General features: G+C 44.0%; 1 protein-coding gene across 1 annotated transcript in view; it reads left to right on the top strand.

Moving 5' to 3' along the window:
- The window catches only part of LOC142289690 (contactin-associated protein-like 5), a 766,069-nt gene that overhangs the window by 738,736 nt on the left and 10,047 nt on the right, over positions 1–17,286 (top strand). The window contains exon 22 of the mRNA XM_075333618.1: positions 1,612–1,683. Coding sequence (XP_075189733.1) covers positions 1,612–1,683 — 72 coding nt within the window. The remainder of the gene's footprint in view (positions 1–1,611; positions 1,684–17,286) is intronic.

Below are 17,286 nucleotides of genomic sequence, written 5' to 3'. Positions count from 1 at the left end.
AAAGGCCTTTTGTGTAGAAAGAAAAAGTCTTAGGCTATGTGCGCACATGTGCGCTCTGCACCGCACCTAAAAGGTGCGCTTCAGAGCGCAGCTGAAAAGCTCCGTTCTGAAGTGCATGGTGCCGGCAGAGAACGTGCGCTCTGCATGCTGCCTCTCGCTATAGACAGCATGCAAACCGCATGGAAGAAGTGACATGTCACTTCTTAGAATGCAGCGATTCAGGCAGCAGCCGAATCGCTGCGTTCTAATATGCCACGTGCGCATGGCTCCTGCACAATCTCCATAGACTGTGCAGGGGACGCAGGACGCATGCAGTTACGCTGCGGTGCAGATCGCAGCGTAACTGCATGCAATACGCACACGTGCGCCCATAGCCTTAAGCGGGCTTTACACTCTACGATATTGTTAATGAATTATCGTTGGGGTCACGGTGTTTGGGACGCACATCCAGCGTCATTAACGATATCGCAGTGTGTGACACTTATGAGTGACCTTAAACGATCGCAAAAAGCGGTCAAAATCGTTTGCCGCGGAGAGGTCATCCTGAAACAAAAAATCGTTTTCTGCTAATTAGCGATGTTGTTCCTCGTTCCTGCGGCACCACACATCGCTGTGTGTGACACTGCAGGAGCGACAAACATCTCCTTACCTGCCTCCACCGGCAATGTGGAAGGAAGGAGGTGGGCGGGATGTGACGTCCCGCTCATCTCCGCCCCTCCGCTTCTATTGGACGCCTGCCGTGTGACGTCACTATGACGCCGCACGAACCGCTCCCTTAGAAAGGAGGCGGTTCACCGGCTAGAGCGACGTCGCAGGGCAGGTAAGTGCGTGTGACGGGGTTAAGCGAGGTTGTGCAGCACGGGCAGCGATTTGCCCATGTCGTACAACCAACGGGGGTGGGTACGATCACTTGCGATCTCGCTAGCGAAATCGCAGCGTGTAAAGCCCGCTTTAGATCTTTGAGTTCAGCTCATGAACAATAGGAACAAAAACAAAAGTGTTTATTTTTTTCCAATAAAATATATAAAGAAATCTAGATGTGGGGAACACACTGTCCCTCGGGTAAATACTTGGTTAATTCTTACCTGGTGGAGTGTTCACAGGCACAACTTAATAGTAAGCATGAAAAAAAAACCAGCTGCTGTATCCAGTTGGATGAAAGCACCTTAGGTCGGCTGTGCTGCTGGGTAAGTCAATTCTTCAACAATGGTGCTAATAAGATTTTTTTTCTTCATAACACATTTCAATGAGTAAAGCAAATATTGTGTGATATAATATATACTCCTGCATTTATTACTCACTATTCCAGTGCCATATTCCCAGTCTTCCTCGCTGGACTTCTGTTTCCCTGCCTGCCGCCATATGGTCCAATATATGCCACATGATTACTGGGCTCACGTATTTCATGTTGTATACCTCTCTGGCTAGGTTTTAACTGACACTGACTTTAATGTCACAATCAAATTACAAAATCTGTGATCTGCAATCTATGTGGCTCATAGATGAATAATTACCTCTATGTCTACCATTGTGATCATTGAAGAGCGGACTCATTCCACAGTCATTCCTTAGAGCCGTTAACCTCTTCATGGATGACTTTTCTTTTTCCAGATGCATTTGGGAAGACAGATGACCGGGAGCCCCTGACTAATGAAATAAGAAGTGGTCCAGCAGTCATAGGAGGTAATCAGCTATTATTGACTGATCAGATGGCTCACGTATCACCTGGACCTGTGTGTAGTTTCATATGTCACCAGTATTTAGTCTGTTTGGCCGCTCGCAAAGAAAAAGTCACCATTTTCAGTGATTTCAGGATAGAACTAATTCAGTAGTAATACCTACTACACTATAAACATTAGGATATTCCAATGATGGCTCAATAACCAGCTCAACTCTGCTACATCCGCCTTATATGATCAGTATATTACTGCCTTGGAAATACTCATTAAAAAACAACAACAAAAGGTTAAGCGCCGTCTGTGTTTTCATTAATGTCAGATCTGATTGTTCTTGTATTTGATCTGTTTTTGTTGTAAGCACTGTTATATATCTCCACAATTGGTTTGTTGTTGGCGTGACATTTTCAGAATAGCTTATCTTTCCTCATATCCCAGCCCTGACAAGCCATCTATCACTGTGTGGATGTTGTGTTGTAACCCTTCAGTGTACTCATAGCCGGGGAAGTGAGGGCAGAACTGAGGCTATCATTTCCTTCACTTTTCAGAGCCTCCACTTCTAATAGTCATGTCCACCACATTATATACAGTGTTGTATGAGAGACATACAAGGTGCCAACCTGATATCTCGGTCAAAATTTGCTCAGATTTTGCATTTTTAATACAGACCCCTCAGTATCCAAACAATTTACTAACTTTGAATATTGACATTTTCTATGAACTATAACCTATTATTGTTGGAAGTTTCCGCAGTTAAAGAGGTTGGCCGTTACTTTAACATTGATGACCTCTCCTTGTATATGGTGATATGAACTGTCTATGTAAGGAGAAATAATACGTTTCATCTGTGATTTCCCACAACCCCCTATGTCTGGAGGTTAACCCCTTCATGACCGGCTGATTTTTCGCTTTCCGTTTTTTTTCGCCATTCTTCTGAGAGACGTAACTTTTTTATTTTTCAGTCAATATGGTCATCTAAGGGCTCATTTTTTTCAGAATGAGCTGTACTTTTAAATAAAACCATATGTTTTACCATATAGTGTACTGGAAAATGGCAAAAAAATTCCAAATGCAGAAAAATTGCAAAAAAAAGTGCGATAGCACTATTGTTTTTGAGATATTTTATTCACTGTGTTCACTATATGGTAAAAATGATGTATGGGTGTGATGCCTCCGGTCAGTGCAAGTTCGTAGACACCAAACATGTATAGGTTTACTTTTATATAAGGGGTTAAAAAAAAATTGGAAATTTGTCCGAAAAAAGTGGCACACGTTTCACACTATATTCCGTGACCCGTAGCGTTCTCATTTTTCGGGATCTATGGCTCAGTGATGGCTTATTTTTTGCGTTTCGAGCTGATGTTTTTACTTGTACCATTTTTGCGCAGATGCTACGTTTTGATCGCCGGTTATTGCATTTTGCGCAAAAGTTGTGGCGACAAAAAAAGTCATTTTGGCGTTCGGAATTTTTTTGCCGCTACGACGTTTACTGATCAGGTTAATTGATTTTATATTTTGATAGAACGGGCGTTTCTGAATGCGGCGATACCAAATGTGTGTATATTTTTTATTTTTTTAACCCTTTAATTTTTAGTGGGGCGAAAGGAGAGTGATTTGAACGTTTAGGTTTGTTTTGTTTTTTTTAATTTTTTTAAACTTTTTTTTTCCTTTTTTTATTTTACTAGTCTCCATAGGGGGCTATAGCGATCAGCAATCCGATCACTCTGCCCTATCTGCTGATCACAGCTACACAGCTGTAGACAACAGATACTCTCACTTTCAACTTTACTCAGCTGCGGGTCGAGTGAAAGTGAAAGCCATTCATGTCTAGTACAGGAGTCATCACATGACCCTGTGCTACCATGACAACCACCGGAAGTCACGTGATCACGTCACATGACTTCTGGTATCGGGCGGTAAGTAAAACTTTACCGCCGATGCCGTTATAATGGCGCTGTCACATGTTGACAGCGCCAGTTAACGGGTGAAACGGTACAAGCAGATAATGATTCTGCTCGTGCCTAGCAGGCACACATCTCAGCTGTGAACATCAGCTGAGATGTGTGTGTGCCGATCGCAGCACGCTGCCGGCAGCAGACCGTGGGCAGTAACGTTATGACCGCTAGGACGTAATATTACTGCCCGCGGTCGTTAAGGGGTTAATTAAGTATTTGATCCAATGGCTCTCTTCAACAGTCCACCCCTAAATACTTTATTAACCTTCTGACATTATCATGGTCCCCTAACCGATCAGCTTCTAATACTTCAACTGCAACTTATTAGATGAGCAATGCCTTTGCCCCCCTTGGTACAGACTGTTGATTAGAGAGTCTGATGTACTCGCCCTGCTCTGACTGCTTAGTTGGGGACTGTAAAAGACTGAAGGGGGCCTAGTTGATCTGTATCTATAGAATAACTAACCTTTTGAGCTAAGAAAGTGGGAACTGATGTTTCTATTCCTTTCTCGATCATCTTACTTACACAGGGAAGAACACTAGAAACAATAATAGTTGTTAAAACTTACACACTGATCCCATCCCAAGCACATAGTTCACAGAGGCATAGGTAATTTCCAGGTTATTGGAACACACTATTTAATGCAAAATAACTCACCCAGATTTTGAGATAAATCAATTAGAAAAAGTAAGGCAATTGTAAGAATAAGCTTCTGCTTATGCTGCAGCTTTTAGCATTACTGTTTCTGAAAGACCGATTTTCAGTCGACATTCAAGTGCTATCCGCGTCCTCATGATTTTCCTACCTGAATACACATACTTGTATCCCAACACTAATGGATCTCTTCTTTTCTCCAGTGGTGTATTCCATGACCAGAAGTTCTGTATAGGATTCTCCCTTACATATGAACCTAATTACCTTCAGTAAGACAGAGTAGCACTTTTACGGCTTCAAATACCAACAAATAAGACAATACGAGTTACATACAGGTGTGTGTTATCCTTAAGGGTACCGTCACACTTTAGCGATGCAGCAGCGATCCCACCAGCGATCTGACCTGGTCAGGATCGCTGCTGCGTCGCTACATGGTCGCCGGTGAGCTGTCAAACAGGCAGATCTCACCAGTGACCAGTGACCAGCCCCCAGCCAGCAGCGACGTGCAAGCAACGCTGCGCTTGCACGGAGCTGGCGTCTGGAAGCTGCGGACACTGGTAACTAAGGTAAACATCGGGTATGGTTACCCGATGTTTACCTTAGTTACCAGCGCACACCGCTTAGCTTAGCGTGTGCAGGGAGCAGGAGCCGGCACTGGCAGCGTGAGAGCTGCGGAGGCTGGTAACGAAGGTAAATATCAGGTAACCACCTTGGTTACCCGATGTTTACCTTGGTTACAGCTTACCGCAGGCTGTCAGACGCCGGCTCCTGCTGCCTGCACATTCAGGATTGTTGCTCTCTCGCTGTCACACACAGCGATGTGTGCTTATCAGCTGGAGAGCAACAATAAAAAAACGAACCAGGGCTGTGTGTAACGAGCAGCGATCTCACAGCAGGGGCCAGATCGCTGCTCAGTGTCACACACAGCGAGATCGCTAATGAGGTCACAAAAAACGTGACTCAGCAGCGATCTCAGTAGCGATCTCGCTGTGTGTGAAGTACCCCTAAAAGTCACTTAAACCCTTAAACTATAAATAATAATAATATAAAATAGATTGGTTCAGGTCAGATAATGTTTTCTCCACCGTGAGTCATTATATGTGTAATGTTCCTGAACCCATTGTTCCCTTATCTTGGTTATTTCCCATGTATCATCCCCAATCTAGACATTTTCCATAAGCTTATATGTGAGAAAATACAGCACTATGTGTGTTGTAACCCTCATTCTGCTGGTACGATGACTCTTTACAGCGGCTGTTGTGTCCAGATAGGGGTTTCCCTCAAGCTTCATGGAGGTTGCTGTGGTCAGGAGAAGCTGGATCTGCCCATCTGATCTTGACTCATGGCTCTTTCTCACTTGTCTTTTTAAGATCACCTATTCTCCTGGCTTGAGACCACGTGCTCCTGACACTGATTTAAGATCTGGAATTGGAGAACATACCTGTTTATCACACTGTTTAGTAAATTATATAATGCTCGTACATCGCTGGTCAGGATATTGTACTATGCAAATAAGAAAGCCGCGGAGACACCATCACGTGTTTCTCAACGCTGGCAGGAAACTAGCCAGGTCTTTCACCGGGAAGGAACAACCACGGGAAGGGCAGTCTTCAATCAAGGAGACCACCTATACCAAACATGGTATCCATCCACAGACAGCCGTTTCGGGGTGTTTGCCCCTCATCAGTGTGGAGTAGGAATCTGGCTAGTGGGGGCAATGCCTAGTAAAAGACTACTTAAGCAAGCATTGTTGACCTTAGGGAGATCAACATATCCACTGCGGAGACACCGTCACGTGTTTCTCAACGCAGTGATTCTAGAGCATTGCCCCCTGGGAAGTATGCAAATAAGAAAGCCGCGGAGACACCATCACGTGTTTCTCAACGCTGGCAGGAAACTAGCCAGGTCTTTAACCGGGAAGGAACAACCACGGGAAGGGCAGTCTTCAATCAAGGAGACCACCTATACCAAACATGGTATCCATCCACAGACAGCCGTTTCGGGGTGTTTGCCCCTCATCAGTGTGGAGTAGGAATCTGGCTAGTGGGGGCAATGCCTAGTAAAAGACTACTTAAGCAAGCATTGTTGACCTTAGGGAGATCAACATATCCACTGCGGAGACACCGTCACGTGTTTCTCAACGCAGTGATTCTAGAGCATTGCCCCCTGGGAAGTCTTTTACTAGGCATTGCCCCCACTAGCCAGATTCCTACTCCACACTGATGAGGGGCAAACACCCCGAAACGGCTGTCTGTGGATGGATACCATGTTTGGTATAGGTGGTCTCCTTGATTGAAGACTGCCCTTCCCATGGTTGTTCCTTCCCGGTGAAAGACCTGGCTAGTTTCCTGCCAGCGTTGAGAAACACGTGATGGTGTCTCCGTGGCTTTCTTATTTGCATACTTCCCAGGGGGCAATGCTCTAGAATCACTGCGTTGAGAAACACGTGACGGTGTCTCCGCAGTGGATATGTTGATCTCCCTAAGGTCAACAATGCTTGCTTAAGTAGTCTTTTACTAGGCATTGCCCCCACTAGCCAGATTCCTACTCCACACTGATGAGGGGCAAACACCCCGAAACGGCTGTCTGTGGATGGATACCATGTTTGGTATAGGTGGTCTCCTTGATTGAAGACTGCCCTTCCCGTGGTTGTTCCTTCCCGGTGAAAGACCTGGCTAGTTTCCTGCCAGCGTTGAGAAACACGTGATGGTGTCTCCGCGGCTTTCTTATTTGCATACTTCCCAGGGGGCAATGCTCTAGAATCACTGCGTTGAGAAACACGTGACGGTGTCTCCGCAGTGGATATGTTGATCTCCCTAAGGTCAACAATGCTTGCTTAAGTAGTCTTTTACTAGGCATTGCCCCCACTAGCCAGATTCCTTCTCCACACTGATGAGGGGCAAACACCCCGAAACGGCTGTCTGTGGATGGATACCATGTTTGGTATAGGTGGTCTCCTTGATTGAAGACTGCCCTTCCCGTGGTTGTTCCTTCCTGGTGAAAGACCTGGCTAGTTTCCTGCCAGCGTTGAGAAACACGTGATGGTGTCTCCGCGGCTTTCTTATTTGCATACTTCCCAGGGGGCAATGCTCTAGAATCACTGCGTTGAGAAACACGTGACGGTGTCTCCGCAGTGGATATGTTGATCTCCCTAAGGTCAACAATGCTTGCTTAAGTAGTCTTTTACTAGGCATTGCCCCCACTAGCCAGATTCCTACTCCACACTGATGAGGGGCAAACACCCCGAAACGGCTGTCTGTGGATGGATACCATGTTTGGTATAGGTGGTCTCCTTGATTGAAGACTGCCCTTCCCGTGGTTGTTCCTTCACGGTGAAAGACCTGGCTAGTTTCCTGCCAGCGTTGAGAAACACGTGATGGTGTCTCCGCGGCTTTCTTATTTGCATACTTCCCAGGGGGCAATGCTCTAGAATCACTGCGTTGAGAAACACGTGACGGTGTCTCCGCAGTGGATATGTTGATCTCCCTAAGGTCAACAATGCTTGCTTAAGTAGTCTTTTACTAGGCATTGCCCCCACTAGCCAGATTCCTACTCCACACTGATGAGGGGCAAACACCCCGAAACGGCTGTCTGTGGATGGATACCATGTTTGGTATAGGTGGTCTCCTTGATTGAAGACTGCCCTTCCCGTGGTTGTTCCTTCCCGGTGAAAGACCTGGCTAGTTTCCTGCCAGCGTTGAGAAACACGTGATGGTGTCTCCGCGGCTTTCTTATTTGCATACTTCCCAGGGGGCAATGCTCTAGAATCACTGCGTTGAGAAACACGTGACGGTGTCTCCGCAGTGGATATGTTGATCTCCCTAAGGTCAACAATGCTTGCTTAAGTAGGATATTGTACTATATCTGAAGTCTGTCTGTGGGAAATATAATAATGTTCTAGGTGCTAAACCAAAAAATATCTTATATGGAGTTCTATTTATTAAGAAAAGGAAAACAAATATCTGTTACATGATTTGCCAGTTCATTCTGTGTGATATTTTGGTGTGTCTTCAGATATTTTGTCCTACCATGCCTGATGACCTGAGATGTCTCGAAAGCTTGCTTTGTAACACCATTTTATTTTATTTTAGTTAGCCATTAAAAGGTATCACAACTACAAAATTATAATTTTGTTTCTCTCACTGAGAACAATCAATTATGATTTGCCAGCATCCACTATTATCTTGTGGATTGTTACATTTTGATGTTCCATTCAGCCTTTACACATTCCTACTGCTTTTTGGATGGTGAGGAGTGTGGATAGCTGCTAATTCCCAGTACTCTAAGATCTCTATAATGATCTCTGCTATAAAATATGTACTTTTACCACTTTTAGAAACTCCATTTTTACATACCACCACCATCATGAGTTTTTCGGCACTATACGTGGTTTTCCGCACTGAATATGTCTCAGATCTATCCTGAAAAGAGATTCACACAACAAGCACAAACTCATACAAACCACGTGTAGGCTTATATGACTAATCTGCAATCTCTGGAGCAGTAGATCGGATGAAGGGTATTTTTCTGCGAGGTCTTTACAGTTTTTCTACCTTGTATTAAGCACACGTTCTACAAGGCTGAGTGAGTCTGGGCACCTGGGTACTGAACTCTGGTGCTACCCATACCTTGTCTACCACCACACTTTTATAACAGTCTTTGTCAGATGTGTTACTGCATGGGTTACCTGGGCCATCACTGAATAGAGAGCTCATGACAGAGAAAGCTTACTGCCCTTTGTCCACAGACCTTCGTCAGTCAGCTGGCTCCCTGTGTCTCACTTAGTTCCTTGCTGAATTGCTTATTCCTGTAGGGATTTAAAAACAGTAAAAAAAGTAGTGACCAATGTCACAGATATGACAAGTGCCACTGAGGTTCTGGACTACAATGGTAAAAGACTCATAACTCTAGGCCCATTTACTGCTCCCATGCAGCTGCATCTGTGCGAGCATCTTCTCTGGCTGCATCAGTCAGCTCAGGTGTGAGCTTTAACTTCACTGTGTCAGACTCATTTGATAACAGGAGAGCTTCCACCTGGGCTCATATGCACTATACGGTCTTTATAGTTTATCATGTCACACTAGAAAAGATCTGCTGCCTATATACACATTTGAACATCTTACCCCTTTCCGCTCTTCATACCACAGTGACTGGAAATATTCATCTCTTTCTCCTATTCCAATGGGAGAGGAGGGAATGGTTCGATTTTTATTACCTCATGTTGCGTAACCTCAGCATATCCAGTGTAGAATCAAGCAGCATCTGGGTATCTGGATTCATCTACGGAAAAACTCAAAATCTGCATTAGCAATGGGCTCATCCGAGACATGCTCAAACCCTACCATTTCTTGTTACATCAGAGCAATCATGAGAAACTGTATATGTATGTCTGCTGTATGCTGCGTTAGAGATAAAAATATAAAGAAAACTTAATATTGATGAACTAATTAAAAATTTAAAAATAGGTGACTGTGACTTTCCATATCATCTCCCCCCTCCCTTTTTGAATCTATTATTCTAAGCATAACTGGATTAAAAAACTATATGGCACTGGAGTTCTATATTTAGGGTATAAAAAAGTCACATTGTGTCTAGATTGTGACTGAGAACACTATAAATATTGTGTTAGGCTACTTTCACACTTGTGTTGGATGGTTTCCGTTCCTATCCGCAGCCTTGAGGAATTACTGTAACCGTCGCAGGAAATCGTTTTATTCCTCATAAACTTCTATTAGCTATGGATAGCAATGGGTGGTCTTGCGTTACATCCGCTGCATGACGCAGCGTCGTTATTTTGACGCTGCGTCGGGCGGAAGGAATGCTGCATGTAGCGTTTTTTGTGTCGTTAAAATAGCGCACCTTGACAGATTCCGTTAGAAACCGCCATGGTGTCTAATGATTGTCTATGGTGGCGGATTATGCCGCTATGCGCTCAGCGGCGGAATCCGCTGACGGATTTCGTCACATTCTACTGCTCATGCTCAGCATGTCCAGCAGAATGATCGAAATCATTTAAAATCACTCCTGGTCTTTCTCCCCCTCTCCCCTCTCTCTCATACTCACCGATCACGGGCATGACGCTGCACAGCTGTCACAAAGCTCCGGCGTCTTTTCCTCTTTTGAAAAAGCCAGCCGCTCATTATTCCATCTAGTATTCACTGCTTCCCCAGCCCACTGGCGCCTATGATTGGTTGCAGTCAGACCCGCCCCCACGCTGAGTGACAGCTGTCTCACTGCAACCAATCACAGCTGCTGGTGGGCGGGTCTATATCGTGCAGTACAATAAATAAATAAATAATTTAAAAAAACGGCATGCAGTCCCCCCCCAATTTTATAGCAGCCAAGTTAAAGCCACATGGCTGAAGACTGGTATTCTCAGGATGGGGAGCCCCACGTTATGGGAAGCCCCCTAGCCTAAAAATATCAGCCAACAGCCGCCCGGAATTGTCGCATCCATTAGATGCGACAGTCCCGGGACTCTACCCGGCTCATCCCGAATTGCCCTGGTGAGGTGGCAATCGAGGTAATAAGGAGTTAATGGCAGCAGCCCATAGCTGCCACTAAGTCCTAGGTTAATCATGGCAGTTGTCTATGAGACACATTCCATGATTAACCTGTAAGTGAAAGTAAATAAACACATACACCCAAAAAAATCCTTTATTTGGAAGAAAAGACAAAAAAAACCCACCCTCTTTCACCACTTTATTAAAATCCCCAAATACCCCTCCAGGTTCGGCGTAATCCACACGAGGTCCCGCGACGCATCCAGCTCTGCTACATGAAGATGACAGGAGCGGCCGTAGAATACCGCCGCTCGCTGTGAGCTCTGCGCAGCAACTGAAGTGAATTGTGCTGTCAGCGGGAACATCACTGAGGTAATGCCTGTGTGTGCGGTGATGATGGGTGCGGTAGTGCCTGCATGTGCGGTGATGATGGGTGCGGTAGTGCCGGTGTGTTTGCGGTGATGATGAGTGCGGTAGTGCGTGCGTGTGCAGTGATGATGGGTGCGGTAGTGCCGGTGTGTGCGCGGTGATGATGAAGGCTGTAGTGTCGGGATGTGTGCGGTGAAGATGAGGACTGTAGTGTCAGGGTGTGTGCGGTGTAGATGAGGGCTGTAGTATCGGGATGTGTGCGGTGATGTTGAGGACTGTAGTGTAGGGGTGTGTGAGGTGAAGATGAGGGCTTTAGTGTCGGGATGTGTGCGGTGAAGATGAGGGCTGTAGTGTCGGGATGTGTGCGGTGAAGATGAGGGCTGTAGTGTCGGGATGTGTGCGGTGAAGATGAGTGGCTGTAGTGTCGGGATGTGTGCGGTGAAGATGAGGGCTGTAGGGTCGGCGTGTGTGCGGTGATGATGGGGGCGGCAGTGGCGGTGTGTGCGGTGATGATTTGGGCTGTAGTGTCAGGATGTGTGCGGTGAAGATGAAAGCTGGAGTGTCGGGATGTGTGTGGTAATGATGTGGGCGGTAGTGTCTGGGTGTGTGCGGTGAAGATGAGGGCTGTAGTGTCGGGATGTGTGCGGTGAAGATGAGGGCTGTAGTGTCGGGATGTGTGCGGTGAAGATGAGGGCTCTCTCTCGGCTAAAGAAAACTTAACGCAATGCGTTATTTCACTGGAATCCGTTGCCTTTATTATTACACTTTTTGCAAGACGTCCGTCACATGCGTTACACAATGCAAGTGTGACAGTAGCTTTATATGTAACATTATAATGGAAAACCATTTCAATGGCTTTTCAACCTTCCCTTTAACCACAGAAATCTGCATTGCAATCTTTCTTTCTACAAAAAGAAAGATGATTCAAGACATTAAATATTTTGAAGACAGAATGCTATAAATATCCACATACTTTAAATCAAAATACTAATAGAACCTCTTCTAATGTTAGTCATTTGAAAACTGTTCCTTCTCCCGTCAGCCAAAAATACTGCTCTACAGGTTTGGAAAGTTTAAACTCTGCACCTCCCCCCTGCAGCCAAAGCGAAACTTAAGACGCCAGCCAAGTCACACTCTACAACATGTGTCTCTCAGGACACATTCACTCGATGGAAATATACTGTATATATATATATATATATATATATATATATAGTGCCTTGCGAAAGTATTCGGCCCCCTTGAATTTTTCAACCTTTTCCCACATTTCCGGTTTCAACCATATAGATAAAACTTTTAATGTTATGGTGAAGAATCAACAAGTAGGACACAATTGTGAAGTTGAACGATATATATTGTTTATTTTAAATTTTTGGAAAAAATTAAAAACTGAAAAGTGGGGCGTGCACATTATTCGGCCCCTTTACTTTCAGTGCAGCAAACTCACTCCAGAAGTTCATTGAGGATCTCTGAATGATCCAATGTTGTCCTAAATAAATGATGATGATAAATATAAGCCACCTGTGTTTAATCAAGTCTCTGTATAAATGCACCTACTCTGTGACAGTCTCAGTGTTCTGTTTAAAGCATAGATAGCATCATGAAGACCAAGGAACACAACAGACAGGTCCGTGATACTGTTGTGAAAAAGTTTTAAGCCGGATTTAGTTGCAAAAATATTTCCAAAACTTTAAACATCCTAAGAAGCACTGTGCAAGCATTCATATTGAAATGGAAGAAGTATCATACCACTGCAAATCTACCAAGTCCCGCAAAGATTTTATGTCAAACAAGGAGAAGACTGATCAGATATGCAACCAAGAGGCCCATGATCACTCTGGATGAACTGCAGAGATCTACAGCTAAGGTGGGAAAGTCTGTCCATAGGACAACAATCAGTCGTACACTGCACAAATCTGGTCTTTATGGAAGAGTGGCAAGAAGAAAGCCATTTCTCAAAGATATCCATAAAAAGTGTCGTTTAACCTTTGTCACAAGCCATCTGGGAGACACACCAAACATGTGGAAGAAAATGCTTTGGTCATATGAAACCAAAATCAAACTTTTTGGGCACAATGCCAAACGATATGTTTGGCGTAAAAGCAACACAGCTCATCACCCCGAACACACCATCCCCACTGTCAAACATGGTGGTGGCAGCATCATGGTTTGGGCATGCTTTTCTTCAGCAGGGGCAGGGAAGATGGTTAAAATTAATGGGAATATGGATGGAGCCAAATACAGGACCATTCTTGAAGAAAACCTGTTGGAGTCTGCAAAAGACTAGAGACTAGGACGGAGATTTGTCTTTCAACAAGACAATGATCCCAAACATAAAGCAAAATCTACACTGGAATGGTTCACAAATAAGTGTATCCAAGTGTTAGAGTGGCCAAGTCAAAGTCCAGACCTGAATCCAATCGAGAATCTAGGGAAAGAGCTGAAAACTTCTGTTCACAAACGCTCTCCATCCAACCTCACTCAGCTCGAGCTATTTGCATAGGAAGAATGGGCAAGAATTTCAGTCTCTCGATGTGCAAAACTGATATACACATACCCCAAGCGACTTGCAGCTGTGATCGCAGCAAAAGGCGGCGCTACAAAGTATTAACTTAAAGGGGATGAATAATATTGCACGCCCCACTTTTCAGTTATTTATTTTTTAAAAAAGTTTAAAATAAGCAATAAATTTCGTTCAACTTCACAATTGTGTCCTACTTGTTGTTGATTCTTCACCATAACATTAAAATTTTTATGTTTATGTTTGAAGCCTGAAATGTGGGAAAAGGTTGAAAAATTCAAGCAGCCGAATACTTTCGCAAGGCATTGTATAATATTATTTTATTTATTTATTTTTTATTCACATCTTTCTCTAAAGGTATGTCATTTAATAATTTTATTATTGTTCTTTCTATTCTATCAGATCCAATACTGGAGGACTTTAAAATACTGATATTTGCAAATACTCATTCTAATTTTCTGCTAATTAGATATTTTTTATGACTGTCCTGACTCCCAAATATTACTTTATCAATATGTGCAGTTACCCCTACTAACACTTCATATGTTATTCAGTAAGTGTAGTTTTGTCAGCTTCACTGAGAGGTATAGATGTAAAAAAGATGGCCCATATAGTTTATGGTTTCTTTGTTAGGACTGTAGGAGTATGCGGGGGGAAAGAAAACTGACCTTACATTAGAGAGGCTTATATCTTCTTTTCCGCCTATATTCTGTAGTCTACACGCTACATATACACATATACTCACACACACACACTCATACACACACACACACACACACACACACACACACACACACACACACACACACACACACACACACACACACACACACACACACACACACACACACACACACATATATATATATATACACACACTGTATATGTCCACGGTCCTAGTTCACTTATAGCTAAAAAAACTCATAATTATGTCTAAATATGTAGTAGTCAATCCAATCCTTTGTTCAAACATTCACAGAACATGTGGTCTTCTTCTCACATCCCCCACTCACTTCCTGTCTTTGTCTTAACCATGCTTTAGCCACCATTTTGGATTTGAATACAACCACATGCTCTGTCGGCCATTTTGTATTTGGACATGCCATGTTCTTCATCCAACATTTTAAATTTAAACACCATGCTTATAGCAGCCATCTTAGATTTGGACACAACACATGCTGAGATGACCAAAAATGGCTGCCACCAGAAGCAGCACATGGCTCACCCACATGGTGATATGACCCAAATATGGCTGCCACTGTCACCATTATGCAGTGGTCGTCGCTCACTTTTCACTCATTTCTGTAATGCACATAACACAAAACTCTGTCCTTCTTTTTCTTTTCTTCTACCCACTTTTCTCTGTGCAAACTTTTTGAGACTCTTCTCCATGCACAGGCAGCAGGCAACAATCCATTATCTTCTAAAATGCCATTTTTTCTTTCAAAACAATTTTCCACTCTAGAGGCTGCAATCTTCCCCTTCTGGCATTCCACATAACTTCATAAGCTTTTTACATTATTTAACATGACTTTTCCCTTCATGAGTCGCAACTAATGTATAGGGGTCTAATTTGCCATGTGAATTTGGCCTAGAGCCAATGTGGCACAACTGCATCAATTTCTCCATTTTTCTCTATGCAGACTGAGAAAAAACACCAAACAAACAAAAAAGACCGGGGAGATGACTCACAACTGAGATACTAAAGAAAACTTTGAGTTTGCAGCACACACTTGCTATCCAGATGTCCCTGTCCTGCTGTGTGGTTCTTGTCTGATTTCTGCATTCCATAATTTAACTTAAGTCCACGCTAGGTCTCGAACCCAGCCTTTTACACCAGGCCCAGTATCAAGCCTCACTAGGAGGTCTTGTGCCCAGCCTCTTATACCAGGCCCGGTATCAAGCCTCACTAGGAGGTCTTGTACCCAGACTCTTACACCAGGCACCATATCAAGCCTCACTAGGAGTTCTTGAATCCAGCCTTTTACACCAAACCCCGTATCAAGCCTCAATAAGAGGTCTTGTACCCAGCATCTTACACCAGTCCCCTTATCAAGGCTAACTAGTTGGTCTTATACCCAGCCTCATACACCAGGCCCTGTATCAAGCCTCACTAGGAGGTCTTACACCCAGCCTCTTACATCAACTTTGAGAGCATGTGGCAACATGTGCCTCACCTGAACAATTAAAACCCCGTAATATCTCTTGGCCTTGTACCAAACCTTATGAACCATTTAAGTCTCCACTAGAACCACAAATCGTATCACAGGCGACAACCACAAACCATATCACATCTCCCGACACCGCTCAGAAACCCACTTTCTCCTTTAACTATCTGTCAATCTCCCCTCGACACAACATATAACAGGCAGCGGGCAACTGAACACGTGACGGTTCTTCCGCAATCAATATGGCCAACAGTGGAGAGATCCTTCTGCCGTCTACAGATACCCCAGGCAATCAGAACAGCACACCCCGAGAGTCACAGGAAAGACTATAGATTATGAAAAAACCAGCAGACTTACCGTGTTCTCGTTAGGAGTTGATCAGGCTCCGTAATGGGGCATCTAGCATGTCATGCCGTTCCCATCTCCGGTCTTTATGATTTTAGGGTGTCTCCTATGTTGTCTCCACATTGGGCAGCAAAAGTTTAGGGGGAACACTCTAAAATGTTCAGTAGTTGCCTGCCCTGACCTAATTGGTGTAGATCAAGTGCATGCATGAAGGAATTAACACCAGACAAAGAGTCAGATGTGAAATCTCTCCTTGATCAGAGATTGGCCCAAGAGACCTTTATTTCATCAGAGCTACAAATTATATAAAAGAGGGTATGGGGCATGGTTAGCTCTGAAGTAGGCATGTTCGGTTATGTCCATTGGCTGGTGGGTTGAACATTGGGTTAGTCCATGTGCTGATTGGTGGGCGGATCTGTACGTCATTGTGGGTAGGTCTATGACGTCATTGTGGGTGGATCTGGGGTGTCGTCGGTGGGCGGATCTATGACGTCATCAGTGGCCATCTTGGATGAGTATCACATATGGTGATATATTTGAATTGTTTATGTAAGGGGAAATAATATGTTTCATTTGTAATTTCCCATAAGCCCCTAAGTCTCGAGGTTAATTAAGTATTTGATCCAATAGCCCTCCTCAACAATAGTAATGTTAAGTATAATATGCATAGTGTGTAGCAGTGTTATAAATAATGCATAATATAGGATGTGATAATGTGAGTTATTACAATGATTGCACAGTGTGAAAGTTCAAGTCTGCCCAGCAACAGACTACAGTGCCAGAAGTAATTAAGTGTCAGAACTAAACCACCCAGGGAGGATTCAGCTAACAAGGAAAGGATGGCTCATTCTAGAAAGAGGTAGTAAAGGCCTAGTTAGGGAACGTGACAGATGTATAGTCGGTCAGTTGTGAAGGTCCCATACAGTGGGTCTTTTCTGTCAATGGCGACAGAATACAAGATAGCGTGAATCTTGAAAGTGGCAAGAGACATATGGTGTGACCAGCATTGTAACTAGACATTGATCATCGAATAGAGTGGCCCTAGATGATAAGAGCTGGAAGACGGAACTGTAATATTCAAGCACCTTAACCAT

This window comes from Anomaloglossus baeobatrachus, chromosome 2 (assembly GCF_048569485.1).
Source record: "Anomaloglossus baeobatrachus isolate aAnoBae1 chromosome 2, aAnoBae1.hap1, whole genome shotgun sequence".
Lineage (NCBI taxonomy): Eukaryota > Metazoa > Chordata > Amphibia > Anura > Aromobatidae > Anomaloglossus > Anomaloglossus baeobatrachus.
Note: the sequence above shows the minus strand (reverse complement) of the source record. Positions and strands in the feature narration are given on the sequence as shown.